This window comes from Alternaria novae-zelandiae (genome assembly GCF_023758075.1).
Source record: "Alternaria novae-zelandiae strain BMP 2774 chromosome Unknown scaffold_1, whole genome shotgun sequence".
NCBI classification, from domain to species: domain Eukaryota; kingdom Fungi; phylum Ascomycota; class Dothideomycetes; order Pleosporales; family Pleosporaceae; genus Alternaria; species Alternaria novae-zelandiae.
Window position 1 is genome coordinate 1,251,182 of NW_026056961.1, and position 23,080 is coordinate 1,274,261.

At 52.6% G+C, this 23,080-nt stretch overlaps 11 protein-coding genes across 11 annotated transcripts; 5 read left to right on the forward strand and 6 right to left on the reverse strand.

Moving 5' to 3' along the window:
• Nucleotides 1–567: 567 nt before the first annotated feature.
• On the reverse strand, nt 568–1,863 carry J4E88_000383 (uncharacterized protein; the record flags this gene model as incomplete). The annotated part of the gene is made up of 4 exons (XM_049394061.1): nt 568–666; nt 716–790; nt 843–1,135; nt 1,185–1,863. The coding sequence occupies 4 exons, from the start codon at nt 1,861–1,863 to the stop codon at nt 568–570; spliced, it is 1,146 nt and encodes a 381-aa protein (XP_049259890.1).
• Nucleotides 1,864–2,275: 412 nt separating this feature from the next.
• Nucleotides 2,276–3,806, forward strand: J4E88_000384 (uncharacterized protein; the record flags this gene model as incomplete). Its single annotated transcript, XM_049394062.1, has 2 exons — nt 2,276–2,474; nt 2,524–3,806. 2 exons carry the CDS (start codon nt 2,276–2,278, stop codon nt 3,804–3,806), a joined length of 1,482 nt encoding a protein of 493 aa, XP_049259891.1.
• An 893-nt stretch (nt 3,807–4,699) lies between these two features.
• On the reverse strand, nt 4,700–6,922 carry J4E88_000385 (uncharacterized protein; the record flags this gene model as incomplete). Its single annotated transcript, XM_049394063.1, has 5 exons — nt 4,700–4,811; nt 4,869–6,130; nt 6,179–6,337; nt 6,387–6,646; nt 6,718–6,922. 5 exons carry the CDS (start codon nt 6,920–6,922, stop codon nt 4,700–4,702), a joined length of 1,998 nt encoding a protein of 665 aa, XP_049259892.1.
• A 564-nt stretch (nt 6,923–7,486) lies between these two features.
• J4E88_000386 (uncharacterized protein) lies at nt 7,487–8,587 on the reverse strand (the record flags this gene model as incomplete). Its single annotated transcript, XM_049394064.1, has 1 exon — nt 7,487–8,587. One exon carries the CDS (start codon nt 8,585–8,587, stop codon nt 7,487–7,489), a length of 1,101 nt encoding a protein of 366 aa, XP_049259893.1.
• Nucleotides 8,588–8,976: 389 nt separating this feature from the next.
• Nucleotides 8,977–10,461, forward strand: J4E88_000387 (uncharacterized protein; the record flags this gene model as incomplete). The annotated part of the gene is made up of 1 exon (XM_049394065.1): nt 8,977–10,461. One exon carries the CDS (start codon nt 8,977–8,979, stop codon nt 10,459–10,461), a length of 1,485 nt encoding a protein of 494 aa, XP_049259894.1.
• Nucleotides 10,462–10,594: 133 nt separating this feature from the next.
• J4E88_000388 (uncharacterized protein) lies at nt 10,595–12,111 on the reverse strand (the record flags this gene model as incomplete). Its single annotated transcript, XM_049394066.1, has 2 exons — nt 10,595–11,803; nt 11,869–12,111. The coding sequence occupies 2 exons, from the start codon at nt 12,109–12,111 to the stop codon at nt 10,595–10,597; spliced, it is 1,452 nt and encodes a 483-aa protein (XP_049259895.1).
• Nucleotides 12,112–12,703: 592 nt separating this feature from the next.
• Nucleotides 12,704–13,650, reverse strand: YPT7 (Rab GTPase ypt7; the record flags this gene model as incomplete). Its single annotated transcript, XM_049394067.1, has 7 exons — nt 12,704–12,813; nt 12,869–12,971; nt 13,019–13,063; nt 13,113–13,292; nt 13,341–13,436; nt 13,519–13,572; nt 13,621–13,650. 7 exons carry the CDS (start codon nt 13,648–13,650, stop codon nt 12,704–12,706), a joined length of 618 nt encoding a protein of 205 aa, XP_049259896.1.
• A 1,120-nt stretch (nt 13,651–14,770) lies between these two features.
• Nucleotides 14,771–15,681, forward strand: J4E88_000390 (uncharacterized protein; the record flags this gene model as incomplete). Its single annotated transcript, XM_049394068.1, has 2 exons — nt 14,771–14,828; nt 14,891–15,681. The coding sequence occupies 2 exons, from the start codon at nt 14,771–14,773 to the stop codon at nt 15,679–15,681; spliced, it is 849 nt and encodes a 282-aa protein (XP_049259897.1).
• Nucleotides 15,682–16,165: 484 nt separating this feature from the next.
• J4E88_000391 (uncharacterized protein) lies at nt 16,166–17,222 on the forward strand (the record flags this gene model as incomplete). Its single annotated transcript, XM_049394069.1, has 2 exons — nt 16,166–16,712; nt 16,762–17,222. 2 exons carry the CDS (start codon nt 16,166–16,168, stop codon nt 17,220–17,222), a joined length of 1,008 nt encoding a protein of 335 aa, XP_049259898.1.
• Nucleotides 17,223–17,723: 501 nt separating this feature from the next.
• Nucleotides 17,724–19,277, forward strand: J4E88_000392 (uncharacterized protein; the record flags this gene model as incomplete). The annotated part of the gene is made up of 1 exon (XM_049394070.1): nt 17,724–19,277. One exon carries the CDS (start codon nt 17,724–17,726, stop codon nt 19,275–19,277), a length of 1,554 nt encoding a protein of 517 aa, XP_049259899.1.
• A 2,446-nt stretch (nt 19,278–21,723) lies between these two features.
• Nucleotides 21,724–23,079, reverse strand: J4E88_000393 (uncharacterized protein; the record flags this gene model as incomplete). The annotated part of the gene is made up of 1 exon (XM_049394071.1): nt 21,724–23,079. The coding sequence occupies one exon, from the start codon at nt 23,077–23,079 to the stop codon at nt 21,724–21,726; it is 1,356 nt and encodes a 451-aa protein (XP_049259900.1).
• Nucleotide 23,080: the final 1 nt, after the last annotated feature.

Below are 23,080 nucleotides of genomic sequence, written 5' to 3' on the forward strand. Positions count from 1 at the left end.
TAAGGCTATGGGTTGCTTTTGATATTCGGTGTGTTGATCGGTTCGCGACCCGGTTTCTCGATGTTGTAACCTCGTTCGTGCTGGGGCAAATTCTGTGGACGCGGTTTTGGAGCTGGGTTATTTGGTGTTGCTTGCTGGGATCCGTAACTTTTTAGCTGCGGAAGCTTACGTCATTCGCCTAAACTTGCCGCCATGTGTGTTGATTGGAAGTCACGTAAACCTAATGAGATGCGATCGATTCTGACAAGTCGGTATTACACTAGGATGTTTGCTGTAAAGCTAAAAATCTTGCGCGTCCTTGGCGCTGGACTCTGTGCCCCGGCCGAGGCCCTGCTGCCCGAATCATACAATCACTTCCGCATATACAAGCAGAAGAACGCCGGTTTTGGACCAACCATGTATCTAGCACCTTGCTCCAATCGCCGAGCCATGCAATCCCACGCAAAACAGTCATGAAAATCATTCGCTCATGGTAACGTTCCGGTAGAAGACGCGCCCAATCTGACCCTCGGACAGGTTCATACGTGTTCCCTCTGTCCTAGGCCTGACTCTACGGTCTGCCGGCGACTAAACGGCCTGGTAGAGGAGTAAGGGTTCGCCAATATTTTCTATCTCGGGGATGGTGCACTTCAGGTCAAAGGCTTTGGATAACACGATCTTGAAGATCTGAAGCAGAGTCAGTATGGGCTTAGCAATGGGAATGGATGGCTCTCACCTTCTGCACATTGATGCTATGGCTAGTCGAGCTGAAGATTAGACTGGCCTTCATTGCTCGTGCAAATCGCTTAGCCTAGAAGCTGTTAGTCCTTCGACTCTGAATTGTTTTTGGCAGAGACTCGTACTTGATTAGATATCTCCTCCTGCTCCTCGCGCGGGAAGTTGACAAAGTGGTCGTACTTTGTGCCGACCAAAAACGGGATGGCAGTCTTGTTGAAACCGCGTCCCTGTCTGTACCACTCCTTGATGGAGTTCAATGTGCTTTTTCGCGTCAAGTCGAACATGAAGAGTATGGCAACAGCATCGTTGCAAACCAACGGCAACATGTTCACGAATTCACGTTGACCACCCAAGTCCCAAATGGAGAAGGTGATCTCTGTGTTCCGGATCGAGATGGTCTTTTCCATGAAGTTGACGCCTGTGGTTGTCAGAATCTGCAGTTTGTGAAACATGCCCGTGTAACCCACCGAGCGTTTGGATGTAGTCTTCGTCCCAGCTGCCCTCAACATACTTGACCATTAGACTGGTCTTTCCAATCTGCGCGTCTCCGACCATGCCGACCTTGATGACGACGCTGGCATTTTTGGCGGCCTCCTGTTGTTGCTGTTGGGCGCTCCCTCGCTGGTCCTGATATGAGTTTGACCGCGTGTTGCCCTCCGAAGTCGGATAGCGTCCCATCTGCGAGCTGGGCCGCGAATGCGACTGGCCCATGTGTGTTTCTTTGTTGGCATCGTAGTAGCCGTGCCGTGGGGGTGTGTCGGCGTCTGATGATGTGTTGAAGCGCGTCCCGTTGTGTGTCGTGTACTGGTACGCGGTGTCTGAGTAGGACGTTGAGGGTCGGTGAGGCTGCTCGTAGGGGTTGGGACTGTTATTAAGGCTCGCGTTCTGGGTGAGGTCTGGTAGCGGTGTGACAGTCGAGGCGGTGATAGTCGAACTCATGCTGTCGTCGGCGACGTCCATGGTCTGGTCCATGTGCTTCTGCGCTTCCTGTTCCGCTTCGATAGGCACCTGCTCGGGCTGCATTGGCTCGGGTTGCAGTTGCTGGGGCGGCAGCTGCTCAGGCTGCACTTGCTGTACGTGCTGCACTTCTGTGGCAGCTACGTAGGGCTGCTGCGCGGGTTCCTGACTCGAGTATTCTGGCTCCATGGCTAGTATGTCTCAGCGTCCCCGCGGTTGTTGATCTGAGCTGAAAGCGCGCTGGCACGCGTCAAGACGGTGAATGCAAGCTGACAATGTGTTTTCTTCTTCCTTGGCGACTCTGCTCCTCGAACAATTCTTTGCGACTTTAGGGGGGAGACTCGGTATATGGGCGCGGCCTCTGTGGTGTTGACCTGGGATGTGCGGGATGCGATTGGACTGGGGGTAGCGCGCAGTGTTTCGCTCCAGAGATGCACGCAACAGCCCCGGTGGGCACCTGAGAGAGGGGGGCGTCATAGCGTGGTCCGATACGCCGATCGATAAGCCGCCTCAAAAAACATTTGGCGGGACAAATTCCAGCGCCAACTTTTTTACGCCTGCCACACGACACCCAAAGCACAACCTCACACACTCACACACCATGGCGAAGCGACCCGCAGACTCAGAGCAAGAGCAGGAGGCTATCAAAAATGGAGATCGCCCCATGGAAATCGACCAACACAACGAAGCGGGCGAGTTTGAGGATGAATTTGAAGATGAATTCGAGAGCGAGGATGAGATTCTCGAGGCGGGTGTAGACGGACGACCAGACGAAGAGCGCGAAGCTGAGGAGCGCGAGAGTAGGTTGCAGGAGGAAAATGTCGAAAATCCAAAAACTAACGCCTCCAGATGGCATGGACGTGGACCAAGACACTTTCATTCCCGGTCGTCACAAACTCTCACCTGGCGAGACATTGAACCCCGATCTTTCTACATACGAGATGCTCCACGCGCTCGAAGCGCCGTGGCCCTGTCTCTCATGCGACATCGTACCCGACAATCTAGGCGCAGACCGCAAAACATACCCTGCAACAGTCTACTCAGTGGCCGGCACACAAGCAGCACGAGGAAGGGACAAGGAGAATCAGATCATGGTCATGAAGATGAGCAGCCTGTCGCGGATGGAGAAGGAGGATGAAGAGGACGATGACGAAGAATCCGACGACGAGGCCTCAGATCCTATCCTGGAGACAAAGTCGATACCGTTGACGAGCTGCACGAACCGCATACGTGCCCACCAGACACCGCAAGCCACCTCCGCACAACCTCCCACGACCCTTACCGCCGCAATGACCGAGTCAGGCCAGGTCTTGATTCACGACGTTACCCCACACCTCACAGCCTTCGACACTCCCGGTACCACCATCTCACCTACACAAAACAAGCCTGTCTGCACGATTCGCGCACATGGATCGAACGAAGGCTATGCGCTAGATTGGTCGCCATTGATACCAGAGGGAAAACTTCTGACGGGTGATTGTACCGGAAAGATCTTTGCGACAACACGGACACAGGGTGGAGGTTTTGTCACTGACACCACGCCGTATACCGGCCACAGTGGTTCGGTAGAGGAGCTCCAGTGGTCACCAACCGAGAAGCACGTATTCTCCTCTGCATCGAGCGATGGCACAGTCAAGATCTGGGACGCGCGGTCAAAGTCGCGGAAGCCGGTGCTCAGTGTACAAGTCTCAAAAACAGACGTCAACGTACTGAGTTGGTCGCACCAAACCGCTCATCTCCTCGCTACCGGTGCAGACGACGGCGAGTGGGGAGTCTGGGACCTGCGACAATGGAAGCCCTCTACCGACATGTCGAGCGAAAAGAAGCCTTCGCCCGTTGCGTCGTACACTTTCCACAAGGAACAGATTACCTCAGTCGAGTGGCATCCCACAGACGACAGTATCGTGCTTGTATGCGCCGGCGACAACACACTCACTCTCTGGGATCTGGCTGTCGAACTCGACGACGAAGAGAGCAAGTATACAGCAGGCGTTCAAGATGTGCCACCGCAATTGCTGTTCGTACATTACATGGAGCAGATCAAGGAGGCGCACTGGCACCCGCAGATTCCGGGCGCCATCATGGCTACAGGAGGATCAGGATTCAACGTCTTCAAAACAATCAGTGTATAGAGTAGCGTCACATCTGCCCAAAATTTCAAAATTTCGCCCTTCTTGGGTTCATGCATTCCGATGCGCCGTTTCTTCTTTGTTGCGCATCATCTGTACTTCATCTTGATCCGGTCAACAAAGAGCGGAATACCAATGTATTCCGAAAGCATCCTCTAGTCGTATTTGGAAATACCGCGTTGATCCCGTATGTCAATGTATTTGATCGGCATAATGCTCATGCATTTTCGCAATATTAGTTACTCAACTCTTTACCACAAGAAGTCTTGACCTCAACCACAATGGCACAAATCAGATCTGGCCTCGACGCCTTAATGCATCAAGCGCTATTTACGCACGATCAAGTTGAGACACAACACTTTAATCCAACGCCTTCATGCTCAAACCACCAACATCAATCTCAATTTCCAGCAATGCAACCTATCTTGCACTCGAACGCCAGCGCCCACCACTACAATTCCTCCCGACCCCAAATCACACACATGACAGACATCTCTTACCCCGAATCCTACCTCCGTACCCCCATCTACGCGCTACCCTTCCCACATCCAAAATGGCATGTCAAAGTCGGCACGGGAGAGGCGTACGAAGTCACGAGTCCGATATGGGAGGAGTATGATGCTGAGGTGGGATACGTGAATAGTGTGGGTGAAGTGAGGGAGAGTATTGAAAGTCGTGTGGGAGACGAAGGTGACAAGGAGAACAGTGTAGAAAAGGGCACTAGAAGAGAGAAGAGGAGATTGGACGATATTTGTGAAATGAGCAGCGAAAATGTGAAGAACAAGAGATTTAGGATGCGTAGAAAATTGAAAAAGTAATCAATGATTGTACCACGACTCAGGTCACTGGGGCTCTTCATTTCAAAATCGAGTGGGAGTATGAATAGGTCCTTGAATTTACACAGGTCTTTGTACAGGCTTCGGCTGCACTGCCGTCGCCGGAGCACCAGGCACCGGGAACAGCGGCGTAGCCGCCTCATTCATTTCGCGGATTTTCTTGATCAGGTTGCTGTCAAAGTGTTAGCTTACTGTGCTTGCATCTCCACCTTCGGAGACATTGGCTTACCTAACAGGCAGATTCAATCTATCCTGTTCTCTCCAAAGAATGCCGACAACCTTCTCTCGCCCGCGACTGTGATCTTCCAAATGTTCTGTGATCAATTGTCTACCCAACTCTTTACTGCATCCGTAGATTTTCTGCGTGCAACCGTCGAAACTGCAGACCCACGAGTCGCGAGGGCCGTTAGCTTCGTATGTCGGTAAGGGTGTTGATATTATCGGTGGTGATACGATTGATTTAGTGTTTCCTGATGATGATGCTGGATTCGCGTGGGGAGGGAAATGGGAGGGTCGATGACGAAGCGGGAGAGGTGGTACGGCGCTGACTCCTTCAGAGGCAGAGTCCGAGTCGCCAGTTGTGGGTGGAGATTCAGGTGCTATGGATGCACTGGCTGTACGTTTTCGTCGATCCTTCTCGTCTTGATCACCGTCCGTGTCGTCTAGTTTTCTCTTCTCTCGACCTGGTGATAGGGCGTGGGTTGGTGTGTCGATGCCTTCTTCCTCATCGTCTTCATCACTACTTGTAGCGTTGCTGCTTTGCTCGGCTTCCGAGTCGTCACTTGCCGGCACAGGTGCTTTCCCCTTTCCGCCTTTCTGTCTCCCTGGCTTAATGCTGACCCCTTTGCTCTTGCCAGAGAACTTTCCGCTCGTGGGTCTCAGCACGGAGAGCCGGCCTTGCTTCCGTCTACCCGGTGGTCTACGCACAGGTGTTGTTATGGCGTCATCTTCTTCGTCAGACGTATCTGAAGAACCGCTTTCGCCGTCTCTCAGAGTTCCATGATCTTTCCGTGGTTTTAGTTCCACCCCTTCAGCTCGCCGTTGTTCGGCTGCGGGAAGTGTGTGGCCGGCTGACAGCTCTTGATATATAGGTTCGGCGGCAAAGAATTGTATGTTCTTCCGCCGCGGGTGGTCCATCATGTAGCACAGATTCTGTGCGTGTACCAAAAGCACATTCTTTGCAGTGTCCACTTCATCAATCTCGTATCGCCTGACAACGAGTTCGGCAACGCGATCCACCGTTATGTGATTCCGTCCTGCTCGTAGAACCCGTTGGTTCACTGCTTTCTGCATAAATTCGAAGAGCGCGGCCGCCTCCCACCAGTTGTCGTCTTTCTTCGGCGCTTCCGTTGGTTTCGGTGTCGCATTCGCTTGTGCCGTTTTGGAAGCTGGCGTTGGTGCAGATGCGGACTTCTGGGTCCTCGCTGAGCGTTCGGGTTGGATCTGAGAATAGCGCCCTTCGATTCGTGCCTTACAATTATCGAAGTCTTTCTACACGTACGTTAGATTCGGCACATGTTCGAGCTCCATGCTTCCTACCGGGAACCGCCGTCTGAAACGTTGATAGATAGGCGTGTTACTCCAGCTCAGTCCTTGGGCTTTGTTCAGAAAGCACATCATGAGGAACAGATGATGTTGGTCGAATAGTCTCTCAGCCGTGGCCACATCGTTGCAAGGAAAGCGTTCGTCCTCTGCATACTGTGTCGTGTTAGCGCCACGGTGTTGCATGGTTCTAAGACATGCTGACCTCTTGGAAGACCAGCTCAGCACTGGGCCCGCTACTCTTCTTCCGCGACTCGCCGTATATGTCTGTGACAAAGTATAGAAGTTCCACAGCCTGGACCATCTGGTCGTAGATGGGCTTGTACTGCGCGGTCGGTCGTATCTCGAACCAGCCTGCCTGGCCTTGTGCCCAAATTACGTATGCGCCGTCGGTCATTTCGCCGTAGGAGAAGCGCGTCACATGTTGTATTTCGATTTCCATGGGCTTGTACGGTTTCTTCAAAACTGCAGTCGCGTTAGCCAGAGCGCTTTGCTTAGTCGTCGCGTCCGACAGCCGACAAGCATGTCTCACATACGGTATTTCAGCTGGCTACGCCCTGGAGTCTCCAGTCGCCCTTCCACGCGGAGTGGGGTGTCTGCATACGCAGCAAGAAGGCTCGTAGGCTTGCCATTGCTTTCGAAGACGATGCGCGCATCGCTCAGGACAAAGATCTCCCAGTCGTCGGAATTGGTGTTGGAGGCGTCGAGTGGCTTCAGTATCTCGGATTCTGGGGTCGGCATCTTAAGAAATAATCTCGGGTATACTGCATGCTGCGGTGTTACAAAACAGAGCTGCCTGTCCAAGGTCAGGTAAAAGAAGTAGTGGGGATGAGCAATGCGGGCGGGCGCGAAGGGCGCGAGACGGGATGCGCGTCCAGGGTCAGAGGCGTGCCCAGGTGTTATCGATAGCTGCTTCCCGAGGTCACTTGCGTCACTCGAAAGCCAAACTTATTAGAAGCGCTGCAGCCTACAACACACTTTATAAGATGGAAGGTGTTGCATCCAATTCTATGTAGTCGGCAAACCGATATACAACTGAAGCGCTTCTTGGAAAGTGTAGCTGTACTAGATCTGACTTTTGCGACGACGTGGGAAAGGCCATTTCCGGAAGAGCACATGTTCTCACCTCTGAGGACTCCAGGGCTTTGATATTGCATTGCCTATAAGATTTAGGGCACCGCCAGGCGGATACAACATGACTTGAAAGTGATAAGAACGGTGGGAAAAGTCAATGTAACCGGCAAATTAAATTATACTAATAGTGGGTATCTTGGATTAACACAACGAATTCATCAAGTCATCTAATCATACCGCAGCCTCCTCGGCAGCCTCCTGCTTGCGTATCTGATCCTCCAAACGCTTCTTTTCTGCTTGCTTCAGTCTCATCATAGTCACCTCCTCTAAGCTATGTGTCTTCGGGCTGAAAGAGAATTTTGGTGTTCCTAGTGGCGTGGTACTTCCAACGCCCTTCCCTATGCCTGGGCCAAACGATGACCTGAAGGACTGATTCTTCGGCGTAGATATAGGTGTTGACGGCGCTGAGGGCGCGTCGTTGGTTGGTGATTTGAGGTCGGGCTCGCCGTTCGCCCAAGCCACGGATTCGAGCGATGGGTAGTCGGACTTTCCGTCCAGGACGGCGGCGTGCGCGTGATCGAGACGTGTGTAGATGATAAAGACAATGGCGATGATCTTGCGGTGCTTCTCTCCCGATGGTCGGATCTTCTTGTCCTTGCCCATGACGACGCTGTCGATCTTGCCGTATTTCGCAAACATGCTCGATATCTTGTCTTTGTCCCAGTTTGTAGCGTCGCCTTCTCGTTGGAACCGGACCTTGACTGTGCGATCGATCTCGGCGGAGTCTCCAGGCTTGGGTGCCTGCGGCTCAGGGCTTACGTCCACGAAGCTCGCCTCGTCCTCTTCTTTGCGCTTCTTCTCCATGCGCTCTTGTGCTTCCTTTCTGCGCCTCTTGCCATCTTCGGCTAGTCTTTGTATCTCCTGTTCTCTCCTTTCCGCCTCGTTCATATCTTCCGCCCTCTTCCTCTTTAGGTTGTTCATGAAGTCCTTGCCCTCTCGCTCCCTCCTTTCCAGGTCATCTTTCATTTTGCGCCGCCGACCGTCCAGAAGCTCATCCTGGAGCGCTTTCTCCCGCCGCCTGGTACGCGCGCGGTCATATTCGCCCTTTAGCTTCTCGTCTATGAGGATGTCTCGAGCCCATCCGAGGTAAATAAAGCGATCCGCAGCATCTTTGTTGTCGGGATTTTTATCGGGATGGTAACGAATCGAGGCTTTACGGTAAGCCTTCTTGATTGCAGCTTCCGGCGCATCGAAGGCTACACCAAGCAATTCGTAGAAATCCTCGGTGGTTGATTTCGCGAGATCTTCGAGGTCCTTGTTGGTGTCGCTCATGATGTCGGTAGACCAAGGTATACGTGAGCAGTCAGAGGTCCAGAGCGGGACGTTGGCGCGTGGGATCGAGAGGGGGGACGAAAGTCGCAAGTGGATGTGAATAGCGCAAGCGCGAGGCAGCCGCAGAAACATGTGAGATGATCGCCCACTAGCGCGTGTTCCGGCTTGGCGCATATTTTCGGAACGGCTACGAAATTTCGCGTTGCCGCATACATTGTATTATATTTTGACAATTAAGTAGCACATGAGATAATGTATACTCCAACCTGATTTTGGGAAATGTTTCTCTGTGTAGGCTGCAGGCAACACAAGTTCTGTTAATCTCTAGTGGCCCCAATACCTCCCACCCTAGTAGCTAAAGCTCCGAGCTTCATTCTATCACCCCGCTGATGCCAGTCGCGTCTTCGATAAAGCGCGCGATTATGACTACTCCACCGACCGAGAGTCGCAAGGTGCTCGAAGGTATCTTCGCCATCAATAAGCCGCAATGGGCCTCCTCCGCCGGTGTCTTGCGCGACCTCCAAGATCACTTCTCTCGCTCGCCGCTCTTCGCACCCTGGCTCGAAGCCCAGAAACGCTCCCTCATTATCGCGGACGCTAAGCCCAAACACCTCAAGAATATCAAAGCGAAACTCGGTCATGGTGGTACCCTCGATCCAATGGCTACTGGCGTCTTGATTGTCGGCATGGGCAAGGGCACGAAATGCTTACAACGCTTCCTCGAGTGCACGAAGACATACGAATGCGTGGTATTATTCGGCGCGGCGACAGACAGCTACGATGCTGTGGGCAAGGTTGTCGGCAAGGCGGAGTACGAGCACGTCACAAAGGAATTGGTAGAGGAGAAGCTAGCGCAATTCCGCGGCAAGATCTTGCAAAAGCCGAGCGTTTTCTCTGCGCTCAAGGTCGACGGCAAGAAGATGTACGAATACGCCAGAGAGGGCAAGGACATACCAGAGGTGGCTGCGCGACCGGTCGAGGTAGAAGAGTTGGAGCTTGTCGAGTGGTTGGAACCCGGAAGTCATGACTTTGCCTGGCCAAAGGAGGAAGTGGATGGTGCTGAGATGGAGGGCGCAAAGAAGCTGATGGGTATCCGGAAAGAAGACGCGAAAGTCTACTCCGATACAGCGTCAAGAAGAGGGCGCAAGCGATCGAGATCACCGGAAAACGACCACGTTGAAGGTGCCGGGCAGCAGCCGAAGATACCTAAGACGGACTCTGAGCCTGCCATGTCTGGCGCTTTACCAGCAGAGGTAGCACCCACTGAAGAAGTCCCCGCGGAAAACAACGTCACAGACGCCAGTGTCGAAGCATCATTACCAACAGAAGAGAAGCCTGCAGCCTCAGTAGAGCAAGCAGAAGCAACAGAAAACACATCAACAATCACCCAGAATAACCCCGCTGAACCTGCCGACGCTACCGCATCATCAGCTACATCTGCGCCCACCCCGCAACCACCGGCAGCCCGTCTTCGTATGACAGTAACATCTGGTTTCTACGTACGCTCTCTTTGCCACGATCTCGGTCTAGCCTGTAACTCGCTTGGCCTCATGTCGTCTCTCATCCGCTCTCGCCAAGGCGACTACACGCTCGGCCAGAACGTCCTAGAATACACGGATCTGGACGACCAATCGAAGTGGGAGCCCCAACTTCAGAAGCAGCTCGAAGAGTTCATGGAGAAGGAGGGTTGGTCAATTGAGGAACTGGACGACGACGAGAGTTGGGAGGAGAGGAAGAAGGATCTGATGGAGCAGAGGAAAGACAATGACCGAGAGAGGAGTTATAAGGGCGGTGGTAAGAAGTGGAACTCGAAGGGTAAGGGGAAGTATGGACGAAATGGGTACTCAAAAAACATGGACGGTGGACGGAAATGAGGGATTGGTACTACTATGACTTGCATTATGATACCCCATGAACCAATAAGAATGACTTTGGTATTTGGCTATGGAAAATGGTCCAAAGAATATGTGTATGAACAGGTTGAGTATGCGACCCAGGTATCCGACATCAAACGTCCGTCCTCGAATTCCTTCGACTTAGACTCTGTCTTATACTCTGAAAGCCCCTCTGCACCTCCGTCACAGCATCATCCGCGCCCTGCAGTCCCTCTACTTCGTCTTTCCGATCCTCATGGTTGATGAACAGGAAGGATAGCACCATGATCGCCGCGCCGACCCAATACAACGCCGATGCATACTGCGAGTCCAACAGCATCTGCCCAACCAAACTGCACGGAATGGTCAAACTAAGACCAACAGTGACAATCAGCGGGGAAGTAAGCAGCATAGCGTACGCCCAGCAAAAGTCGGAGACGAGAGATGATGCGCTGTTGATGAGCACGATGTTGAGGATGCGCGATGTGGGCGGGAGCTCAAAAGGTTCTATGCCGGTAAGATGTAGGATGATGAATCCAGGCCAGAGTAGTAAGATGTTGGACAATCCAACGAGGCCGAAGAAGAGAGGCATGTTGACCTTTGTCTCATCGCCAATCCGGGATTTCATGAAGACTGTGTAGAAACCGTATAGTACAGCCGACACAAAGGCCATGACGTCGCCAATGGCTAGTTCTTTTGGTGTCTTGTGTGGAAAGGAACCGCGGTTCTCGTCTGTCTCGCCGGATACGTCGACCATGGAGATGAGGGCTACACCGCCGAGAGACGCGAGTACGCCGAGGAATTTGAGCAGCGTGAAGCGCTCGACGCGCATTATGGATCCCAGAAGTAGGGTCCAGATGGAGGACGTGGAAGAGAGGATGGTAGAGCTTGCGACGGTTGTGTACTCTAAACAGGCGGCCGCAAAGTAGTTTGCCAGGAACCAAAGGAGACAGAACTCCAGCGCCAGTTTCGCTGTATCTCTTATCGTCAAGCCGTCGTCCTCGTCCTGACCTCCAGTTTTCCCGGTTGCGAAACTTTGGGAGCCGTGCAGCGAGGATGATAGCAGGACTTCGGTTGCCTCGTCATTGCGCGCTTTGTTCGAGGCTGAGGTTGAAGAGGGCGTCTCGTGTTCGCGGAGGAGCTTCCATTTCCCTGCTCGCCGTTGCAAGAGGTCGCGTGCGTGGGCTAGGAGAGGTTGGCGGTGCTGCCGCGCGCTGTTGGGACGGTGACGGTCGACCCATAGGTGGTGGAGGAACATGGGTAGGAGAGGGATGACGAAGAATGTTGTGTTTACGTAGGTTACGAGGTAGGGTTTCGAGTAGGAGTCGTCTGCGAATATTGTCTGTTGGCTTGTCAGCTATGCGCTTACTACTACGCATGCCATCCCAGGGGATGCGAGATACGTACACTCGCGAGGAAATTACTAGCTGTCCACAGTAGCACCGTCGCAAGTAGGAGGGCTATTCCTACTGCATGTCGCACTTTGCTCGTCCACAGTCCCTTCTTCTGTCCCTCAGCCCACTGGCTGGCCTCGCTCGCTGGGCTCTCGAGATAGTCTTCCCCGCGCAAGTATGCGCTCTCGTCGGAGACGTCGCTAACGCGTGGACTGAGCGGCGTCGTCTCAACATCTTCTTCCCTCCGAGGTATCATGTTGGCAGGGTGTAATAGAAATTAATGTAGGTGTATAGGACAGGTCCGTCAAGGAGGGTCTTCGGTGATAAGCGGGCTCACGGTCGGGGTACGTGTCGAGGCATGGAAGAATATGCGAGCGCCCATGAAATCAGTCGTTCGTCAAAGGCAGAGAAATATGCAAGTGATGGACTCGTGGCACGGGGTGGTTCGGCGTAACACGCGGACACTTGATAAGAGGGTGCTAAGTCCCGGGGGTTGCGAGTTTCATGTGTCCTCGTGTCTCAAAGAGGCCCGTTGACGGAATTGTGGCGGTGCCGCCTTAGCCACGGACCCACGTCATCACGGATACGCGGGCGGAAGGCACGCGTCTGATAGCACTCCAGGCAAAAGTACTGTTCATGTATGTATTCATATATTCTTAGGCAGCTATATCGACTAGGTGACCATGACCCCATCCGTGATGATAGATTACAGGAGTAAGAGATCCTCCTGCTCAAGAAGCATGTTCAACACCAAACTCCATGCGAACTCCAGATGCAAGACGGCATTGCGGCAGATGAGGTTCCACTGTCGGCTCTCATAAACGTCGCTTATTTCGTGATGGCATACACTAGCATGCGCAACCGCCTTCGCTGCCCTTGAGGTCGATCGGGATTGTCTCGGGGAAGTCGTTGCTGAAGTCACCCACGTCCTCCTGTGCTAGAGCTTGTCGTGCGATAACTACGGATGTCAGCTTCCGAAAGCGGGGATTCGGATGGCTCTAGGTCTAGCTTACCTTCAAAAGCTTGCTCGACGTTGATGGCCTCCTTAGCACTGGTCTCGAAGTACGGGATACCACCCTTCGATTGGCAAAATGTCATGGCGCGCTTGGACGAGATCTGGCGCTGTTAGCATGATGCCTTGACCGGTCGCTACAAAGACTCACCATCCTTTTGCTCTCCTCCACATCGATCTTGTTGCCAATGACAACCTGTCCGCGTCAGTACAGATGTACACCCAATCTACCCATATGCACCTACAAATGGGAAGCTCTCAGGATCCATCGGGCTGGCCTGAACCAAGAATTCGTCCCTCCAGCTATCCAGGGTATCGAAACTCTTCGAGTTGTTCACGTCGTATACGAGGACGCAGCAGTCGGCACCGCGGTAAAAGGCAACACCGAGCGATTGGAAGCGCTCTTGGCCGGCAGTGTCCCAGAGCTATCGTAGGTCAGTAAGATCCAAGCGCGCAGATTCACATGTACGCACCTGCATGGTAACCAGCCTGTCGTCGACGAGCACTTCCTTGGTCAGGAAATCGGCACCAATCGTGGCTTTGTAGCTTGCGCTGAACTTCTTGTTGACCTGTAGAGACCGTATAAGCCAGTATTCATAGCCTCTAGCTATCACTCGTGTCGTGTATAGCTCTACGAGGGGTTCTTCGTACATATTGGTTCATCAAGCTCGTCTTGCCGACCCCGCTGTCTCCGAGGATAATGACCTGCGCGCATTAGCCGTGAAGGGCAGACCCCGTCGGGAACTGAAATACCTTGAGGAGGACCTTCTTCCTTGATGCCATCTTGTAGAGAGAGTGTGTAGGTAGGAAGACGAGGTACGGCGCGGTCGATTCGAGGCGCGAAGCTAGATGCTTCGAGGTGGTGCGGAGTTGGCTGCGCGGATATTAGGCCGAGGTAGAGGGTATGCGACGCCGATATTTAGGTCCTCAGGACGATGGTCGAGTAGGGAAATCAATGCACTGCGTTTATGGCGCAGATACGGTGAGGATAGGTGCAGCTTCGTTGCCAAAGATCGATGATGGTTGATGTCAAGCTGGGCACGGACATGGCGCTAACCGCCCGTCCCATGGGTCTGAGGTGCCCACGTCAATCCACGCGCCCACCTGACACCGCATTCACATAGACCGTCTACCCCCGCCGCTGATTCACGACTGCCCCTGAAGGAGAGCTCTATCTATATATCAAGTTATCAAAGTCCCTGGTGTCAACGCCAATCTCCAACCTAGCGCGACCGTGAACCTGACCGACACCTCCAGGTGTACCAATAGATCGCCCAAGCGGTAGAGTTTAAGGCTGCCAGTACGGGCCGCCCACACATCGCTTGTAGTACTAAGTTTAAAGTGCCAACCTCTCAATCTTACTGCGGTTCTTGAATGCCCTACCCGCAGTTACCATCTCGATCGTGTACGACGCTTCCTTTAGAACGCTCGGATGGCATCAAACTGGAAATCGTGCTGTGTTTCTGCTCTAGAGATAAGCAAGAATGTACTTGAAAGCTCTTGATATGGTAAAACGGCCCATCACTACAAAAAAACATCGTATTAAAGAACTGGGGTGAAAGAATTCTAGATGTATTGCTCCTGGAGTATAGCATGAACACTTGGCTTTGTCAGACTCCGCATGTTTGGTCTCCTAGCAAACTTATACAGGTAAATCATCAGGAATCTACTAATTTTCGATCGTTGGTTTCTGATCGAGTGAACTGGAAGAGACGCGATTCGGCCAGTGAATGCAAACACGTCTTGGCAGAGCGTCGATTTCACTATAACTGTAGTTTCGATAGTGCGTTCTTTCCTCGCCCCAGCCAAGACCACTGATCCTTTCCGCATCAACCTAGAGTGTCACAGCTCCAGAGATCAATCCTTTGCCATGACGAACGCGGATCCCCTTCACTCGCATTTCATGGCGCTCACTAATATTGGAGGCACTTTGTCTGAGCAGGAGCGTATACAGCTGATCAGTAGGTCGCTAATCGCCCCAAGTGCTTGTTGTCTTTGAGAGAAAACTGACTTGAGTATCTAGATACGCTGGTATTTCTGGTCCGTACCGAGTATCCTTCCGTCGCCAGTGTTCGCGACGTCAACCTGGTCACTATCCAAATATCATCCGACAGATATCGCATCGACGTAACATCCCGCAAAGGAACGATCATCTTCGGGTGGGACGTAAGAACACGCATTGAGGTGCTTGAGGGTCTCCGTGATGCCATAGAGAAGCGAGCAGCGCAAGTGATCTTGGAAACGAGCGGGCCACGGAACGGACGTGTGCTGGCAAAAGACCAGCCAAAGTCCCACAGACAAGACCCCAAGGCGTCATCGGATTGTCTGAAGCATGAGACTGACAAGTTTCTTACAAAGAAGGCCGATGGGGATTTTGCAAATCTAGACGCCATGCTCGTGAAGGACGACAACAATCATCAGACCCGGATACCTTTTCGCGCCGGTCCAAAGAGAAAGGCGCAAGATCAGAACGAGTGCACAAGGAAGAAATCCAAAGGAAATGACTGCGTCATGAATGACGAAATACTTGGCGAAACAGAAGAGGAAAGGATGTCAGACCATGAAGGACATGAGGAAGCGATGGACAGCCAGATCGAAGGCGAACCAGAAGGCATGGAAGAAGAAGACCCGCCTCCGTCTGTCAGTGCTGTGCTTGCAAAATATGCAGCTGGCGAGCCAAAGCGTCGAAAGTGGAGAGGTCGCACGGCTGACACGCCAATGAGGCACGATATGGATGGCATTGCTGAAGGGAACGTATCCGACGACGAGCAGGTCATCATTGGAGAGGATAGCGACTTCTGGCGCGAACGGTAGTGACTACGCAGTCAACAGGCGGAAAGCCACGCGAGTGAAGGGTGTTTGGTGGTGGTGTTGGGTAGTAGCTGCCCAGGTAGCGGGAGTGCGAAGTCCGGCGCTAGCAGCCTAGCAATCGCCATCATTCTGCGCGCATGTCCTTCGCTTTCTCACTCGTGTCAATGATGTCCTATGCACAGCGTTGACAATTAACTCCATTCTACATGAAATCTCGCTGATGATCGACGTTGATGGGTCTTGATGGTTTACTCATCCTACGCCGTACACCATGGTCTCTTCGCAGCTTCCCCGTGCGGGGATCCGTACGATAGCCACGGTCCTGGTTGACGACCAGCCGCAACGCAATTGTATATGACAGCGCATCGGGGTTGAAACTCATTTCTGTCTTTTTACCTCTCGTTTCTCCTACCACGCACACATTGTTACTTGGAAGATGTCGCAAACTACTACTACCGGAACCGAGACGATGCGCCTGCCAGCAACGATGATAGCATGGCAATGGTCAACATGCGGTACCACGCTCGAGGAGGCAATACAACTCAATGATTCAGTACCGCTGCCGACAGCCAAGCGGCCACTCGCAAGCGGAGAATCTCTGGTTCAAGTTCACGCTGCTGCTCTGAACCAGGTCGACTACAAGCTTGCAGAACTACCCATCGTTGGGCGAATGGCCATCCCTAAGCCAGCAACCCCCGGACTTGATTTCGCTGGAAGAGTCGCTGAAGTGGGACCGGATTGCGACCTTACGGTCGGGCAAATGGTTTTTGGCAAGCTCGAGCCGAAGCAACAGTTTGGCACGTTGGGAGAATTCATCATCGGTTCAAAAGCGGGAACGGTGCCGATGCCCGATGGTATCTCAGCGGAGCAAGCAGCAACGCTGGGCGTCTGCGGTCTTGTTACATATCAGTGCCTCGCACCGAATGTAAAAGCCGGTGACAGAGTACTAATTAACGGTGGTTCAGGTGGTACGGGTACTTTTGCCATTCAGATCGCAAAAGCTCTGGGATGCTATGTCACAACGACCTGCTCCGGTAAGTGTCCAACAGTCGCGACAATGATGCATTTTCTGATCCCTCACAGCCGCAAATGTTCAGCTTTGCAAGGATCTTGGGGCCGACCAAGTCATCGACTATCGCCAGAACGATGTACCTACCATTCTGGCAAGCAGCTCAAACCACTATGACATGGTTCTCGACAACATTGGACATCAGTTTGAGCTATACTGGAAATCACCCTCCTTCACAAAACCTGCAGCGAAGTACGTCCAGATCGGATCTCAAGTGAGCCTACCCTTTATCTACGATCTCGCATTCCGCTTCCTGGTACCGACGTGGCTTGGAGGTGGGCAACGGCGATTCTCTTTCGGTCTTGCTTCTACCAACTTCGAAGACTTCACGAAGTTAGGAAAGCTTGTTGCGGATGGGAAAGTGAAGCCTGTCGTGAGTGAGGTGTATGCTTTGGAGCATGTACCCAAAGCTTATGAGAAGCTCAGAACAGGTAGAGCGAAGGGAAAGCTGGTAGTCAAAGTGGGAGCGAATTGAACGATTGGCTGAAGTGAAAGCAAAGCGCGCCACCCTCCAGATCTGAAGCGAGGGCAGACTGCGGGGACTTGTCGTTCGATAGCTGCAGTTGTGTTCGCGCCTGGAACCAAATTGCTTGCTGCCTACAATCTGTTCAGCCTCAGTTCGCAGAACCTCCCAATGGGAGATTAGTGCGCGAAAACGACAATCTGGATAAGAAAAGGACCGTTGCTGCCATTCGCTCAGGTTGGGTGGACGCGCTCGTGGCGGCGCTAAGGCTGTTTCAGGCAACGAGGAGGCTGTGTTGAACGCCGATCTGCCCTCAGCTGTGTATACCAATACGAGCATACGTTCTACCAGGTTCCATATGGATCGATTTCAATATTTCGAAATGACTTGTGGCAGTTAAGAAAGAATGCGGGCCTAGCCCATTACTAACAAGAAGCATGCTGACCATCGCGCATATCACAGAGATACTGTGACGCGCCTTTATCACCCGAGTACTTCTACCTTGGAAGCGATATGAGCGCCTCATATTCAAAGCAGGCAGGCAAAAGAAGACAGGAAGCCAGTCCGGAAGACAATGCTGAAGGAAGGAAACGATTTAAACCATCCATCGACCCAACATCACCACTGTGTGTGGGATGTCAAATGCTTGACATCGACAACGTTTTCGAAGCGGCCCTCAAGTACTACAAACGCAGAGTGGACGATCCAGACAAAAAGTCGAAGCTCTACGAAGCTAGCGATGGAAGGCACTTCTACGCTGATGCAGTTTCGGTGCATCGGTTTGGTACGAGGCTGTCCAAGCCATCAGATTGTCCCTTGTGCGACTTCCTTCGATCTGTCAGAGTCGAGCCAGATGTACATGAACGCTACAAGCTACTTGCGTTCCGTAGCAGCGATGCTTGGCTCTTCAATGCAGATCGGGTGAGAAACGCGTTTAAAGAACCTGACTTCCTCGAGGAACGCCACGAAACAGTTTTCATGGCAGTCGTGCCAGATATAGAGTCGATCCCAACAACCGGACACGATGCCACATGGCTAGACTACGAGATTCCGGCTGTAGGGGCCATCTTCTACAAGCCGGCTGACAAGCCCAGCGACTTTCTCAGCCAGAACCTGCTGGGAGCAAGAGAGCTCAACGGTTCATTCGATCTTGAGCGGTTACGGGGTTGGCTCGATTACTGTCGCAGCGGACACGGTGCCGCTTGCAAACAACGTGCATCGGAAGAACCGGTAACCAGAGGCTTTCGTCTGATCAACTGTACCAAGGATCCTCCCGAGGTTGAAGAAAAGCCGTGGGGAACTCCTTACGCTGCTTTAAGCTATGTTTGGGGATCTACGCCCGCCGATCTGGAAGACTGGCCGGCAACTGTCATGGACGCAGTCGAGGTCACACACAAGCTTGGGTTTACCTATCTGTGGGTGGATCGGAGCTGTATTAACCAGGCGGATCCAGAAGAGAAAGGCTACCTAATTTCGAGGATGACCACAATATATGAAGCAGCTGAGTTCACCATCGTAGCAGCTGCAGGAAATGGTGCTAGCCATGGTCTTCCTGGGGTACGAAAAACATCTCGAAAGCCACAGCCAAAGTACTACGCCAATAGCGGAAGTCTGCTTCTTTCTATGCTCCCTGACCCGCGGCGAGAAATACTCCAATCGCAATATTGGACCCGCGGGTGGACATACCAAGAAGGAGTCCTCTCTAACCGCCGTATTGTCTTCACAGAACACCAGTTCTATTGGGAATGTCGATGTATGGCTTCGAATGAAAGCGCGGATGTGTCACTGTTCCACCAACCCATAAGCCACGAGAACGATCCCAACACCATTCTGGTAGACTTCATGTTGAGCGGCATATTTAAAGGCGGTGCATTCAGCGGAGGCAGTAGTGCGCACCAGGGAGACTTGGTCATTGCTAATGACGAGGAGTATCGGCTGGACTATGGCTTTCCTGTCGTTGAGGAGATAACCGTTGGAGCGCAATTGCGAGGGCTGTGCGAGCATATGCGTGAGTTTACGAAACGCCGCTTGACACAAGCTACAGATACCCTGCCAGCCTGTAAGTAGTCTGCCTTGGAAAACTGCCGGTGTTACCAATACTAAAATCTGCGCAATCTCTAGTCCAGGGTATCGTTGGAATGTACGAACAAACCACATCGCTGCATTTGTTTCACGGAATACCTTTGTGGACGGGCGCTGTTGCTGGAAGCGCTGCCCCCACTCAGATTACCTTCGCCTTGGCTGTATCGTCATGGTTTCACCGCGCAGGCTCGCATCAGGCGATGTTTATCTCCGAAGAATGTATGCGACGTAATCATTTACCTTCGTGGACCTGGTAAGTGAGCCATTGCGCGAGCTGCGTGTAAGACAAAGACTGACTTTCTCTCTCTAACTTTAGGGCTGGCTGGGGCGGTACTGTGAGTTGGCGGCTACCTCCCAATACTGAATATTGCGCTTATCTGAGTGATCTGATCAACGCCACAAGCCCAAGTCTTGTATGGGGTGCGAACATCTATCTCTCTCATCCTGGACGTCCAGAGGTAGTACGGCTGTTAGACCAAAGCTCAGCGCTTCGTCTGGCCAACGGCACGTTTTCCACACTGGAGATAAAGACTCCGTTTCTCTTGAACAAGTTCCAACCGGTCAAGGAAGTAAATCGAGAATGGTCGTGGGGCAGACTGGTTGGGAGGATTGGTCGCGAACGGTATATGTCTCACCGTGTTGACAAAGCCACAGACTGGTGGAGGATAGGTGGCCGCCTCGCTTTCACCAGCATGTCAATTGACATAACTCAACAAGAGTGGACTGCCAAACACGGCTCTGGCGAGTTCATAAGTGTTTTGATCTTCGTGGGGAGATTCCTCGATGTTGAGCACGGGTAAGTGTATTTGTACGAACTGTATGAGACATACACTGACGTCGTACACCTTGATGTAGCGCGGCACGATTTTTGACATTGCGAAAGGTACCTCATTCCAATCCTGTTGTGTGGGAGCGAGTCGGCATGCTTTCTTTGGTGCTTGGCTACATAGGCAAGACCCGGAACATTTCGGGCCTTTTTCATCTGACGCCAGCTCATGCTCGGAGCGGTTCTATAGTGATCCAATGAATTAGCGACTGTCGCGACTAGATGTCAAAAACAATTGTGCAATCATAGGAATTGCTGTGAATACCATGGGGCGTGCGCGTTTAAGAAATACGGCTAGCGATGGTAAGATTGATACTGCAATCCCAAAGGAATGTACTCTTTGTGCTATGTAGAAACTCAAGGTGCATACTGTTATTTGAGGATATACTTTCAGGGTGGTGGCTTGGAACAAAGTTCGTGATGTACGTCATGTAGCCGCACCCCACATATACCTCGGCAACAGCATCCATGAACCGACGTCTTCACACGCCTATCCCGTACTTGACCCTGAACGGCAGAGTCGAAAATTGAAAGAAGAGCCGCGATCCTCAAGCCGTTCAAGTGACACATGCGCAAGCATGCAGGTTTCGGTCTGGGCTGACGAGCTCGGTCAAAAGCGGATAACCTAAATAGGAAATCCCATCCAGACATGTCGCATCTCCAAACATGGAGGAATTCACATTCCCATCTTGTCGCGCACGTCCGGGCCCTGGCATGCCAATTATTCTAGGCCGGCAGCCTCAAAAGTACCGGTTCGGTAGAGAAGCCCGACCATGCGAGTGATCCCCGACAGGGGCCAGGGTGAAAGGTGTCAGGGCGAGCAGGTAATGTACCCGCTCAAGTGCATGTTATGTGTCACTGGCGTATGGTACCGAAGTCCGATGCGAGGTGTGCTGGTACCATGGTGCATGTATCAGGGATGTGGGGAGTGTGTTCTAGAATACTGGCTAGTGTGGAACGTGGTTGCAGGATTTTCATGTGGTGGCTTTGTGGTACGAGTTGTAAGGGGCGAGTATCGTGAGATCCATTTCAGGAAGGCGCTTCCGATGTAAGAGTACTATGAAGCGGTGTGAATTGGTCTGCCTGATGGGTGGGTCCGGTGATGCTCTGTGAAGAAGTGTACGCCATGAACAGACCCTGCGCGGCCTCAGCGGCTCATGTATACCGCTTTGTTCATGGGCCCATAGGTGGAGCTAGTCAATGATTTGTGAGTTACTTCAAGAAAGCATGAGCGAAAGATATGTCAGAGCGTAGAAGTTGATTCTGCTTGTACTATGTATTACTTGCTATTATGCTAGTCACGAATTGTGATTTATGAGTTGAACTTTTCTTTGTGCCAAGGAAAAACGCCTGCTGGATGTCCGTTCGATGCAAGAGCGGCTCAACCTGAGCTCAACCCAGATACACCAGCAATGAGCCGAACGCCGTAAAAAAATCCAATAAGAGTGGCGAGCATGTAAACGCGACGCCGGGTATATCCTACAGTCCACTAGTGATAGTTCCAAGTGAAAATAGACCAATGGCACAGTAAGGAGATTCGTGAAGCGTCGATGATCTCATCGTAAAATGGGGTATAAGCGAAGAAAGGAAATAGGAAGCTCGCAGCTATTGCTCCAGGCTGAAGCTTCCGGAGCGGGAGCTGCTGTTGGAAAAAGGAAATTCGCAGTCGTCGACGTAAGTCGGGGGGCTGATAGGAACGTCTTCGTAGAGAGGAGGTTGCTCCTCATCCCAAGCAATACCCATACCAGAGCGCTCAGTGAGCACGAGGTGGAACTGAGTGCGGAGAACGCGAGCGGCGCCAGTGGGAGTGGCTTGGTTGAGCTTCTTGAGGGGTGCCCACTCTTCAGCCACAACCATCTCAATGATGAGGTTGTGTTTGACGCTCATGCCGCTTGGGCTCTCCATGTCGCAAAGAGGCTTCAGGCCGACGTTGCAGGCGGCCTGAAACTCTACGTCAATCTCGCCCTTCTCAAAGTCGGTCTTCCAGCCAGTCTTGACCTCCTCGCTGGCGATGGCGCGAACATCCTCGTGAAGGACACCCTTGCCCTCACCCCCGACCTTGGAAATGTGCTTGGCACAGGCTGGAGCAATGAACTTCTGCGTCTCCTCAATGCGCCAGTTGAGCTTGCGGAGCCTCCATCGTGTTTGTGAGTCTCCTTTGTTCTGCACAATGCCAGATAGGCGCATTTCAATGGGGAAGTCACCAATCGGGTGGATGACCGGGGGTAGCTTCACTGAAGCGGTAAGGTTCGTGGGAGGGAAGATGCGAATAGAGTGCTTCTCGGCTCCGGGAAAGATGGCGCGCTTGATGTCCAGATTGCGCTTGTAGGTGATCTTACCCGATGAGGTAGTAGCAACAGCGGAAAGGTAGTAATCAACTGTGGCGAGGCTACCATGTGTAGTCGCAGGCAAGTGTCCCGGCAGCAAGTGGCTGAAGGGGAACGTGTGTGGGCCATGACGCAGCGAGGTAGGATGCGTCAGGAACTCCCACTTGTGGATTTCGGTGGTTTGCGTGCTGCAATCGGGGCAGTGTGGGGCGACAGGCTTCTTAGTGGAAACGATGGCGAGCATGCGCATCTCGAATTTTTCCACGGTGACGTAGGGGTCATGAACGTTGATGACGAGCTGACCCGAGAAAATAGCGCCGGTCGAAGACTGGGGGCTGTTGTAGAAGACAATGGGCGGCGACTCAACGCTCATGTTCATGGAAGCCGCGCCCTGAGCCTCTACCTTGGGGCTCTTCTTGACTTCCTCTTTTTCTTTCGCATGCTTGTCATGCTTGTGGCGGTTGAAGATGTCCATGACGAGCGACTCTTCCGACTTTGACTTTGCTTTTACGCGGGGTGCGTCGTAGGAGTAGACGGGCGGAAGCAGGCCTTCGGCGTGTGGTTTGACGTGGTCCAGTTTAGGCAATGGCGTGGGAGCCACCCTCGCGAGGGTGCTCAACAGGCGACCGGGCATG